Raw genomic sequence first — 12,730 nt, 5'->3', positions numbered from 1 at the left:
AGTTGTACTGGAGAGAGTGCACAGATTCACCAGGATGGTGCTTGGATTAAAGGACTTTAGTTTTGGGGAGAGGTTGAATAGGTTGGGTTTGTTTTCCCTGAAAGGAGGCTGAAGGGTGACCTGATAGATGTACATAAAATTCTAAGAGGCATAGATGGGGTAGTCAATCTTTTTCCCCATGGTGGGGGGGGGGGGAGTATCAAAAACAGGAGGCTGTATGCTTAAGGTGAAAGGAAGGAGTTTTAAAGGGGATTTGAAGGAAAGTTTTTTTTTACACAGAGAGTGCTTGGTATCTGGAACTTGCTGACAGAGGAAGTGGTGGAATCAGATATAATCACTATATTTTAAGAGGTATTTAGACAGGTACCTAAATAGGTAAGGCTCAGAAGGATATGGTACAGACCTCAAGAGGGCAAATGGTAGTAGTACAGATGAGCAAAAACATCGGCATGGACATGGTGGACTGAAGGGCCCGTTTCTATGCTGATCTCTCACTCTATGAGACCACCCCAGTTTAACGCTTTATGAAAAATGACAGGATCTCCAAAGGTGCAGCACTCCCTCAGTACCAACACGAACATCAGCCTGGATTATGTGGTCAAGTCTCTGGAAAGCTACTTCTGACTCAGGTGAGAATGTGTTTTCCTTCAAACAGACAAAGGGGAACATTTTGTGGCCCCAAATGCCTGTCCCATTTACCCTCAGAGAAACAGCCCCTGCACTTGAGATGACATTGTGATATTATGTGATGTGCCACAATATTGGATGCTCTTTTCAAATTGGTCAAATAGAAATTTCCATTCAATTAAAACTACAAAAGAAACTTATGGTACCAGACACCCAGCCAATGTAAATCTGATGGTCCACAAAAGGAGAGCGGATTGTGTGTTAAGCTGTGAACTGAAGCAGGAACTGTAATGTAAGGAGACTAGTTCCACATGGCTTTTATTTCTCACAGTTCTCCTGACAGTTGTACAGATCTGTATAAGAACATGTTGCATACACACAGATGAGGCCAGAAACTGAAACCGTACAAAAATGTTCTATTCAATGCACAACTACTAGTAAAAACATTTGCAGCTGAAGCCCGTGCTCACTGCTGACTAGTTTCGATCAATCATTTAAATACATAGTAAAAATACAATCTTTCAGCAAACAGAGCTTTTGTGCAGACTACAAAAAAGGGAATTTATTATAATACTTGATTATCTTTTATAGGCAGTTTTGTTAATGAGTTGTGGGGCCAACTCTCATTTTACGGGATTCAGGGAGGGGCTCTATTGAAATTGAAGTGAGTGAATGTGTGTGAGAGAGTGTGCATATACACACAGGCGCACACACACGCACGTGGATATATATTGTATAAAGTGATGTACACTGTTGCTACCACTGTACTTTATTCACCATATTTTTGTACACATTACATAGTCGTTTTATATCACATTACATCTAAAAACACTTTCACTGACGACTGACTTGTATTCAAACTTCATCTGTGCAGCTTTGTTTGTGGGGAGGGAGCAGGTGGGGGGGGGGGGGGGGGGTTGCAAAGGAAAATACGGCCAGGTTTTATTGTTGTTGTCCCCGAGATTCTTTGCCTCACGTAGTGCTTTGCGCTGTTGCTCAGTGGAGGGACTGAGAGATGGAAGGTGAGAGACCTACTTGGGAGGAAGCAGCTGGTTAGGCAGACCCAGTGCACTGGGTCATAACCACATTCAGCACCTCTACCGTCAACTTTACTAGTTTATAAAACTCAGCACACTCTTTCTCTTATGTAAAACATAACAAAACTTCCTTTCCAACACCAAAAGGCAGCCCACTTTCGTGCAGATAGGACTATACACTACACGACATAATAGCAAATCTAATGTATCATGTGGTTCCATAAATACTCGTCTACATAGACATTTATCTACATCATATTATGGTTTAAGAGAACAGTCATTGTCACAGAAACCGATCTCGCCTTTGGAATTAAATGACTGGGCCTGTGCTTTTTGTACCCATCTCGCCTTCCCTTCCTCCTTCATCTCCATCGGCAGATAGCAACTGAACTTTGTGAGTGTGGGAGGGAGGGAGGGAGGGAGGGAGGGAGGGAGGGAGGGAGAGAGAGAGAGAGAGAGAGAGAGAGAGAGAGAGAGAGAGAGAGAGAGAGAGAGAGAGAGAGAGAGAGAGAGAGAGAGTGTGGAAGGCATCTCGAGGAAACCTGTTGTATGTTAGGAATGTTCAGCTGCCGTTGAATGATTTATAAAGGACCACAGGGAGCATAGGGCCACAGTTGAGGGTGCCCAGTGAAGCCATCAGTTGTGGGCACATATGAAACAGCAGCAGGACCCTTCTGATTTGTGCATGGAATCAACAAATGGAGCCTTTTTACTGTAATGCACTGAAGAGCATAAACCAATCCCCATTAGGAGTTTCTTTTTTTCCTCCCCAACCATGCCCTCTTTGTCATCTGTTTGCTGGGAAGTAATTTGGGTCAAGGTAATTGTAACTAGTGTCCTGAGACATGCAGTAATCTCTGTCCAGAAATGTCTCAACTCTGTAGATAGGGTCCAACTGATGGTCGACCTTGTGAATCTCTGTTTCATACAGGCTGCAGGAAAAGAGAATAAAGAGAAGCCAGTAACCAACTTAGTACAATTTGAAATTGTATTTTAAACACAAGGCACATCCAATTTCTCTGTAAATCTAACAGTATATTCTACATTCTGTTACTGCTTTTCCTTTGTAACTACCTTGATGTACTGGTGTGATGAAATGATCTGTATGGATGGCATGCAAAACAAAGCTTTTCACTGTACATGTGACAACAATAAACCAATTTACCAGTTTAACTTGTAGCATACATAAGAGACAAAAGCTGCTATTGTAAAGGATGAACTCAGGCTCTAAGACCAATTATTCTTTTGGGTTGAGTGTTCCAGATCCAATCTTCCATGTGAACAGAAATTCTGACTTTGTTTGCCAGAGGAAACATTCTGCCCTAGTTTATCATAAATCCCTCATAACTTGCTCAGCCACCATGGTAGCATCAAATGCTGGAATGTATGACGAAGGATTTATTAACAGAACAGCTTGAAAATAGTAGGACTGATTCCTTACTCTGTTCCTATTTACATGCCCATTATAGCTCTTACTGTTCATTTAAGGCTGCATGTGGAATACTTTGTAAATGGGGCATTGAATACAAAAACAAGGATATTGTGCTTGACCCTTATGAACATTTGTCTTCAGACTTCACTGGAATAAGATAAGACATCTTTATGTACATCAAAACACACAGTGAAATGCATCTTTTGCGTAGAGTGCTCTGGGGGCAGCCCGCAAGTGTCACCACGCTTCCGGCGCCAACATAGCATGCCCACAACTTCTGGAATGTGGGAGGAAACTGGAGCACCCGGAGGAAACCCACACAGTCACGGGGAGAACATACAAACTCCATACAGACAGTGGCCGGAATTGAACCCAGGTCACTGGCGCTGTAATAGCATTACGCTAACCACTACACTACTGAACCTACTGGATACTGAAAGGCCTGGATAGAGTGGAGAGGATTTTTCCATTAGTAGGAGAGTCCAGGATCCGAGGGCACAGCTTCAGAATAAAGGGACGTCCCTTTAAAACTGAGATGAAGAGGAATTTCTTCAGCCAGAGGGTGGTGAATCAGTGGAATTCGTTGTCACAGGGGCGATGGAGGCCAAGTCAGACAGAGATTGATAGGTTCTTGATTGGTAAGGAAGGGGTTTAAGGGTTACGGGGAGAAGGCATGAGAATGGGGTTGAAATAAAATCAGCCATAACTGAATAGTGGAGCAGACTTGATGGACCAAATGGCCTAATTCTGCTCCTATATCTTATGGTTGTTGTGTTCATTCACAACTGAGATTGATAGATTTATGGACATTCAGGGGACCAAGGGATATGGGGATAATGCTGGAAAAGGCACTGAGGTAGAAGAACAGCCATGATGAATGGTGGAGCAGATCTGAAGGGCTGGATTGCCCACACCTACTCTTCTTTCTCATGTTCCTATGCGACAACCAGCTCTTTTGCAAAGGTTTATAAATATGTACCCCACTACCAAAACCCATCACTCCCAAACCCCAGTCACTCTGCATTTGAAACCCCCTTAAAATGATACTGTGTAAAGTATTCTCTTTGATCACAAGGTTTCTGCCAAAGTGCATCACCTTGAACATACTAGCAATATGTTACAAGTGCCGAGTACCTGCCCATTTTATGGTCCAGGCTCAGATCAGTTTACTAGCAGAAATTGTTAACAGGACCCCTGGTAGCATGTGAAGGGATCATAAAAAGCACGTAGCAAAGGCAGATGGCTCCAATGGAGGATTTTAATCTTCGTGTAGACTTGGAAGTTATCAAGTCTAGCTTATGCGTGAAAACTAGTGACCTTTTGAAGAGTACTCAGAATAGTTTACTGCAACAGCGTGTCCCAGAAATAACAAGGGGACAGCCCTTGATAGACTTAGTGATGAATAAGGGACCAGGTTTAGTTAACGCCCTAACAATGCATGAACATTAAGTGAAAACCAAAAAGCTGTAGAAATCTCAAGTAAAAATAGAAAATCGTAGAAGTATTTAGCAGAGGATCTGTGGAGCGAGAAACAGCATTAACATTTCAGGCCAATGACCATCCACCAGAACTTGGAAAAGTTAGAAATCAAACATGTTTTAACTTGCAAAGAAAGGGGAGGATAGAGGGAACGTCTAGGTCAGGGGCCATTAAGGACAAAAGGAATAATGATATCAGCTGAGAGAGGGTGGATAAGGCTTGTTAATTACCTTAATTAAATCGAATTTCCTTACATAAACATTATCTAAAAGTGCGTGTAGCCAAGGGAGGCACATAAAGCAGGAGCTAGTATTCTAGAGACACAAGAGACTGTAGATGCTGGAATCTGGAGCAACACACAAGATGCTGGAGGAACCCAGTGGGTCAGGCAGCATCTGTGGAGGGAAATGGACAGTCGACGTTTCAGGTCGAGACTCTTCATGTGGAAGAGCCTGTAGTCATTTACACTGATGTTACACTAATCCCAATAGCAAGAATTCTAGGTCTGGGCAAGGCCAACCTCCAAACAATGGAAAAGAATAAATTAGGCAAATGTGTTGGCACAATACTTGGAGGGGCTGTCAAAATGAGTGTTCAGCTCACGGCCTCCTGTGTATGTCCAGCAACTTTCCATACAGATTGCAATGTGCCTTTCTGTGACAAGATATGTGCGAACACTCACTGGACTGAGTGGCAGTTTAGGTTACGCAATTGCAATGACTTACCAGTCAGAACAACTATCACAGAAATCTACCGAGCTGTCCTGTGGGCAGTCTTGGCAATGCCACCGTAATCCAAGAATTGGCTCCGTGCCACAGTTATCGCACTGACAATTAAAATCAGATTTAAAATTATGTGAGAAAAGGTAACCAGTTATTGCAGTACAACAGTTGCATGTGCTCACTGCAAGAACACTAACTATATAAAAAAAACAATTACCAGCAATCAAAACTGGAACAAAAAAATACCTGGAACAGACAAGTCAGCATTACGTAGAATCATACAGCACAGGAAAATGCTCTTTGGCCCACTGAGTCTGCACCAAAGAGCCTGTTACACTATTCCCATTTTATTTTCTGCATATTTCCATCAACTTCCCCAGGACTTTACCACTCACCTACACACCTGGTAATTTACACCGATCAATTAACCTACCAGCCTGCACACCTTTGGGATCTGGGAGGAAACTAGAGCACCAAAAGGAAACCCACCTGCTTCCAGAAAGAACATGCACTACAGACAGACAGCCCCTGAGGTCAGGATTGAACCCAGGTCACTGGAGCTGAGAGGTAGCAGCTTTACTAGCTGTGCCACTGTGCCTACTTTATCTCTGAAAAGGGAAAATATGTGCTCACATTCCATAAATTCAACAAAACTTTCACCAAAACGTAAATCTCTTTGCAAATACTTTCTAGTTGTCACAATACTTGGAGGGGTTGTCAAAAGAATAAATAGATTATACGTTTTAGGACTCTGAAAGACAGTAGATAGTCTTGTAATATCTATGGTGGCTTTTACAACCAAATACTTCAGAGTTAATAAAGTACTTTTGAAGAGTAGCCAGTATTGCTATGTCGGAAACATGGTAGTCAATTTGTGCACAACATTACCGCACTAACAGCAGTAGGCTGATAATCTAAAAATTAGCTTTTCTTCTGCAATGCTGTATACAGATAAATATTGCCTAGGACAGGGGAAGAATTCCACAGCCTGACTTCAAAATAATGTCACCTCAGAAAGCGTGCAGAGCCTCAGTTTAATGATTAATCTAAAGGACTGCACATCTAACAGAGCAACTGGAGTGCCAGCTTAGAATATGCACTCAGTTTTGAAATATATTTGGTGAGTGAATGTTTCTGTATTAACTTTTCAACATGACTCAAAATGGATAGGTGGCTCCCTGAAATTGCCAGCCATCACATAATCTTATGTGTGACATACCAGCAGATTATTTCTGTTCTTCTGTGATCGTTATAAACTTCTCTTTGTAATTGATCCTGTCTTTCAGAAGCTGGGATGCAGGTCATTGAGAGTGTGTCTATAACCTGTAGTGAATTGTTATATATGCAACATCTAAAGCAACGGCTATGACCTTGTATTCAGTGTTTCCTATTTTTACTGAATTCACTGATAATGATGCAGAAGACCATTTGGCCCATCAAGTCCATGCCAGCTACCAGCAGAGCAATTCCATTAGTCACATTCCCCCTATCCTTCTTTCTGTTTATCTCTGCAACTTAGTCTCTCTCAAACATGGCCATCAACTACTCCTTTGATTCTTTCTGTCATTACCTACACTAAAGAATAATTTACAGTAGGGAATTAATCTACCAGAACATCTTTTGGATATGGAAGAAACTGAAGCATCGGGAAGGAACCCACACAATCACAGAGAATACATCATCACATGGAAATCACTTGGACAGCACCCGAGCTCAGGACTGAACCTGTGTCCCTGGAGCCGTGAGGCAGCAGCATTAACCGCTGCCTCACCACTCTGCTCAAATGGTGGAGACATAAGAGCTTAGTCTGCATTTGGGATTCATCCAACAGCATAATTAAAACACCAGTATAAACTGAATTTGGCTTAAGTGGTCACCATACACCAACTGATTCAAAACTCACCAAGACCACTTACGTACCACCAGGCTCAAGGCAGCTTCTATCCCGCTGTTATAAGACTACTGAATGGTCCCCTAGTATGATAAGATGGACTCTTGACCTCACAATCTACCTCGTTATGGCCTTGCACCTTATTGTCTACTTGCACTACAGTGTCTCTGTAACTGTAACACTTTATTCTGCATGGTTATTGTTTTCCCTTGTACTACCTCAATGCACTGATGTGATGAAATGATCTGTATGGATGGCTTGCAAAACAAAGTTTTTCACTGTACCTCGGTACATGAGAATAATATAAAACCATTTCATCAGACAGGAGACACAAGAGACTGCAGATACTAGAAATCTGGAGTAACATACAAAATGCTGGAGGGAGGGAAATGGCCGATGTTTCGGAATGAGACCCTTCATCAGGATTGGGGACCTTCATCAGGACCAATATGTCAGGTTCATTATTCAAAATCAAAATTACCTTTTCACTTTACCAAATTATTTGAAGAGATTACCCTTAGAACTGTTTAAAGGCAGTTTTGTTGGAAAGGCAGGAGAACATACTGCTTAACAGGGAGTGCTTTCATGACACGAACGTGCGTTTGTTTTCTCAAGTCGGACAGTTAATAATGATATTATTAATATCTAAATATTAAGAATCTGTAACTGATAATGCATCAACTGGGCTACAGTGTGATGGTAAGTGCATACTTTTTTTAGTTCCTCCAGAGGATGCCACAGGTCTGTCTAGATATAATCGCCTGGAAATTCAATTGCATAGTTCTATTTGTTTCCAACATCCAGAATTGGCTTGCCTGTAGAAAGCAGAGGGTTGTGGTGGAGGGAGTGCATTCAGATTGGAGGGCTGTGACTAGCGGTGTCCCACAAGGATCGGTTCTGGGACATCTGCTTTTCATGATTTTTATTAATGACTTGGATGAAGGGGTAGAAGGGTGGGTTGGCAAGTTTGCAGATGACACAAAGGTTGGTGGTTTTGTGGATAGTGTGGAGGATTGTCGAAGATTGCAGAGGGAGATTGATAAGATGCAGAGCTGGGCTGAGAAGTGGCAGATGGAGTTCAATCTGGAGAAGTGTGAGGTGGTACACTTTGGAAGGACAAACTCCAAGGCAGAGTACAAAGTTAATGGCAGGATTCTTGGTAGTGTGGAGGAGCAGAGGGATCTGGGGGTCCATATCCACAGATCCCTGAAAGTTGCCTCACAGGTGGATAGGGCAGTTAAGAAAGTTTATGGGGTGTTAGCATTCATAAGTCAAGGGATCGAGTTTAAGAGCCGCGAGGTAATGAGGCAGCTCTATAAAACTCTGGTTAGACCACACTTAGTGTCCAGTTCTGGTCGCCTCATTATAGGAAGGATGTGGAAGCGTTGGAAAGGGTGCAGAGGAGATTTACCAGGATGCTGCCTGGTTTAGAGAGTATGCAATATGAGGAGAGACTAAGGGAGCTAGGGCTTTACTCTTTGGAGGGAAGGAGGATGAGAGGAGACATGCTAGAGGTGTACAAAATATTAAGAGGAATAGATAGAGTGGACAGCCAGCGCCTCTTTCCCAGGGCACCAATGCTCAATACAAGAGGGCATGGTTTTAAAGTAATGGGTGGGAAGTTCAAGGGAGATATCAGAGGAAGGTTTTTTACCTAGAGAGTGGTTGGGGCATGGAATGCGCTGCCTGGGGTGGTGGTGGAGGCAGGTACATTGGTCAAATTCAAGAAATTGTTAGATAGACATAAGGAGGAATTTAAAATAGAGGGATATGTGGGAGGAAGGGGTTAGATAGTCTTAGGCGAGGTTTAAAGGTCGGCACAACATTGTGGGCCAAAGGGCCTGTATTGTGCTGTACTGTTCTATGTTCTATAATGCAATTGTAAATCTATTTTTTCCCCAGAATGCAACATGATTTCTGGTCAATCAAAATTCAACAGGGCAATTCACGTTCACAGTCACCCTTGTGCAACCAGATTTTCACGTGATGATGTCACTTCCTCTGCAAAGTTCCTTTTGGAGTGGTGCAGGGAACTTGGGCCATGATGCCCTTGTGGCACTGGTCATTGGGCATGTCTGGGACAACATATAAGGAGGGCGTGATTGCACTGGATAGGACATGGAGGAGATTTACCAGGGTGTCACCTTGGATGGAGTGTTTCAGTTAGGAGAGAGACTGGATAGGCTGGGTTTGTTTTCCTTGGAGTTGAGAAGATTATGGGGAGACCCGATGGCGGTATACCAAGTCCTGAGATTGACAGATAGGGTACACAGCAGGAAACCTTTCCCCAAAGCAGAGATTTCTACAACTAAAGGGCATAGGTTTGGGGTAAGAGGTAACATGGGATCCGAGGGAGAATTTTTTCACCCAGAGAATGGTTGGAATCTGGAATGTAGTGTCTCAGGGAATTGGAGACAAGACTCTCACCACAACTAAGAAGCATCAGGATGAGCACTTGAATTGCCAAGACACAGAAGGCTACAGAACAAGTGCACAGATGGGTGCTTGACAGTCAGCATGGATACGGTGTGCCGAAGGTTCTACTTCTGTGCTGTATGACCCTACGACTCCAATAGCCTTAAAGCTGCAGTGCCAAACAGGGAGGTTACAAGGTAAGAAAATAATTACCTAATTTTAACCTTCAGAACCCATAATACAATAATTTCCACAACAAATCCCAAAGTGTAGTCGTGGGCCTTGGTAGCAACTGAAAATTGGCATAGTGAGGCATCAACCTAAACAGCCGTTGGTGCCTGTATCCAGCTATATATGACATTATTATTGCTTGCTCCAGAGGTGACACTATAACCTCTTTCATTGTGTCACAACAAAGCAAAGAAAAACAATAAACTCTCTATTAGCAAAGCCATTTGCCAGTATTATAAATGCAGCACATCTGATATTTGTATTTCATCAAAAGTGCTTCTGATCATGCTTTGTGGTTCTTTTTTTATCCATTCATGGGATATGGGTGTTGCTGGCAAGGCCAGGATTTATTACCCTAATTCTAACTGCCTTTGAATTGAGTGATTTGCTGGACATTTCAGAGAGAAGTCATCAACATTTCTACGAGTCTGCAGTGACAAATGTGCCGGACTGCATAAGGACAGTGGATTCCCTTCTCTGCAGGAAATAAGTGAACAGATGAATTTTTATAGTCACCATTACCGATTTTATTCAGTCTTTTATATAATATCTGAATAAATTGAGTGTTTTCTGTTGAATTCAGTGTTAATTTAACACAATTGGGCATTGCAGCCCCAAACAGATACTGTATGTCCACACTGCATTAGTTCCCATTCATACAATATAACGCACCTTCTGGCTTACAATGAACACCACTCAGTGTGGTTAGCCTTCAATATATTAAAAGCCTCAGCACTTCAGACTTCACTCTCAATTACAGATACAAAACAAAGAGATAAAGGCACTGGCTACAGCAGTTCCGTTCTAGCCTGCATTTGAAACTTCCTATCACTGTAATCAATAACTACAATTGTGATTATTTCACTGTCAATTTATTTAATGGCTTTAAATAAAACCATTATTTTTGTGGCTTTATACAGGAATTATCATTTTGGCAAATTTGCCTTGTGGTCATAAGGTGTCATTCACCTGGACAGCAATGGACTCCGATGTGCAGCACATCCTTCAGCACTGCAGCACCCACCAAGGAACACTCCTTCCAGCTTGTGGCCAACAGCTCTACCTCCATTCCTCATTTGTTGAGGACATTCAGAGGCTTCCTAACCTAGGCTTTAACCCAGTGGTCAAAGAGTGGGGGTCAACATATACAATATTTCAACCCACCTTGTACCCGATGTGCTGTACAAAACTGCTCTCCGCCTGTATTAGCTCAAGTTTCTGCTTTTTCAGTTTCTTCAAGCATAGTAACTCTTTGTATTCTGCCATGTGTCGACACGAAGGTGGAATGCTTTCATCATCCTGAAAAACAGAAATGCAAAATATGATGAAAATGAAAAAATAACTCAGTAGGTCGGGCAGCATCTGTGGAGAGGGAAACAGAGTTAACTTTTCAAGTGGATGACCTTTCATCAGAGTAGAAAGGGAAAGCACCTGCAGTTTGCCCTGGGTATCAAGAAAGGTCAAACTTGCTCTTTACTCTACAAGGAGGGTGGGGAAGAGCTGTGTTGCATATTGAGGTTCTGTACAGGCAGCTATAGGCAGCATTCAATTGTGTCAAATGTGACCTGTGAACAACTAACACTGGTCCACAACTAGAAGAGCATTCTACTGTCCAACATTGATTATATTCAGCTTCAGAAGCACACTTTTAATAAGAAGGTCCTAAACAAGAAATTCCAGCCTTTCCATTATCTATAAGTCTCACTTCAGATTGTGAACAACATCCAGACAGGTGCAACCAAAATAATATTTAAGAAGCGCAGTGCTATTCACGACACTTTACCTGATCTGCCTTACCACCTCGGACTCAATATCCACCCACTCTATCATTGGCAGAGCACAACTACACTTATGCAAGATCAACAGGTCACTCTGGAGTGTTTCATTAAGGTCACTTTGTCATCACCTCCTACCTTGGCAATTTTTAAGATACCCTTATATTTATATAATCCCTTTTCATGACTGCAACAGGTATCAGTGCAGTAGCCAATGTGGTAATAACAAACATCATGATAATATCCAGGTAACTGGCTGCCAGAGCATTAAGAGTCCCCTTTTAGTCTTTGAAATAATGCCAAGGGGCCAATGTCCATCTGAGAGCCAAAAATGGAACTTCTGATAATGGAGCACCTCCCCAATACTGCAGTACCGTGACAGGGAGTTATATGCTCTGGATTTGGACTTAAACCTACACTTTCTATCCCAGAGACTACTACCTAGTGTGCCATGACTACAGGGGCAACATGATGGGAATGTGGAATCACTAAGAATGTTCAGAATATATAGGAACATAGAACAGTACAGCAATGGAACTTGGTCCTTCGGGCCACGATGTTGTGCCGAAGTAATTGAACTAGTAATTAAATGCAAAACTATACTAATCCCTTCTGCCTACACAATGTCCATATCCCTTCATTCTCTGCACATTCAAGTGCTTATCTAAGAGCTCGTATCTGCCTTCACCACCACCCCTGGCAACACATTCCAGGCACCCACCACTCTCTGCGTAAAAAGCTTGCCTCGCCCATCTCCTTTGAACATACCCCCTCTCACCTTAAATGCATGCCCTTTGGTATTAGACATTTCAACCCTGGGAAAAAGGTACCTGCTGTCTACTCTATCTATGCCTCTCATAATCTTATAAACTTCTATAAGGTCTCCCCTCAGCCTCTGCCACTCTAGAGAAAACAATCCAAATTTGTCCAACCTCTCCTTATAGCACATGCCCTCTAATCCAGGCAGCATCTTGGTAAACCTCTTCTGCACCCTCTCCAAACCCTCCACATCCTTCCTATAATGGGGTGACCAGAATTGAATGCAATATATGTGTCAACATTTGCAGAAAAGTATATCAGCACTTTTCAGGGGAAGCAAGACTATGTCAATATTTGCATAC

At 42.5% G+C, this 12,730-nt stretch overlaps 1 protein-coding gene across 4 annotated transcripts in view; it reads right to left on the bottom strand.

Moving 5' to 3' along the window:
- Positions 1 to 922: 922 nt before the first annotated feature.
- The window catches only part of zzz3 (zinc finger, ZZ-type containing 3), a 128,918-nt gene continuing 117,110 nt past the window's right edge, over positions 923 to 12,730 (bottom strand). For 3 of the 4 annotated variants that reach the window (XM_052012437.1, XM_052012434.1, XM_052012435.1), the window contains exons 10-12: positions 10,999 to 11,133; positions 5,301 to 5,401; positions 936 to 2,596 (exon numbers count right to left, since the gene is read on the bottom strand). In XM_052012437.1, the coding sequence (XP_051868397.1) occupies positions 2,452 to 2,596; positions 5,301 to 5,401; positions 10,999 to 11,133 (381 nt within the window). In that variant the 3' untranslated portion in view covers positions 936 to 2,451. Of the gene's footprint in view, positions 2,597 to 5,300; positions 5,402 to 10,998; positions 11,134 to 12,730 lie in introns of all 4 variants that reach the window. The other variant, XM_052012436.1, reaches the window with a different exon arrangement.

Source organism: Pristis pectinata, chromosome 3, assembly GCF_009764475.1.
Source record: "Pristis pectinata isolate sPriPec2 chromosome 3, sPriPec2.1.pri, whole genome shotgun sequence".
NCBI lineage: Eukaryota > Metazoa > Chordata > Chondrichthyes > Rhinopristiformes > Pristidae > Pristis > Pristis pectinata.
The sequence above is the reverse complement of the archived record's forward strand: the minus strand, read 5'-3'. Positions and strand labels throughout refer to the sequence as shown.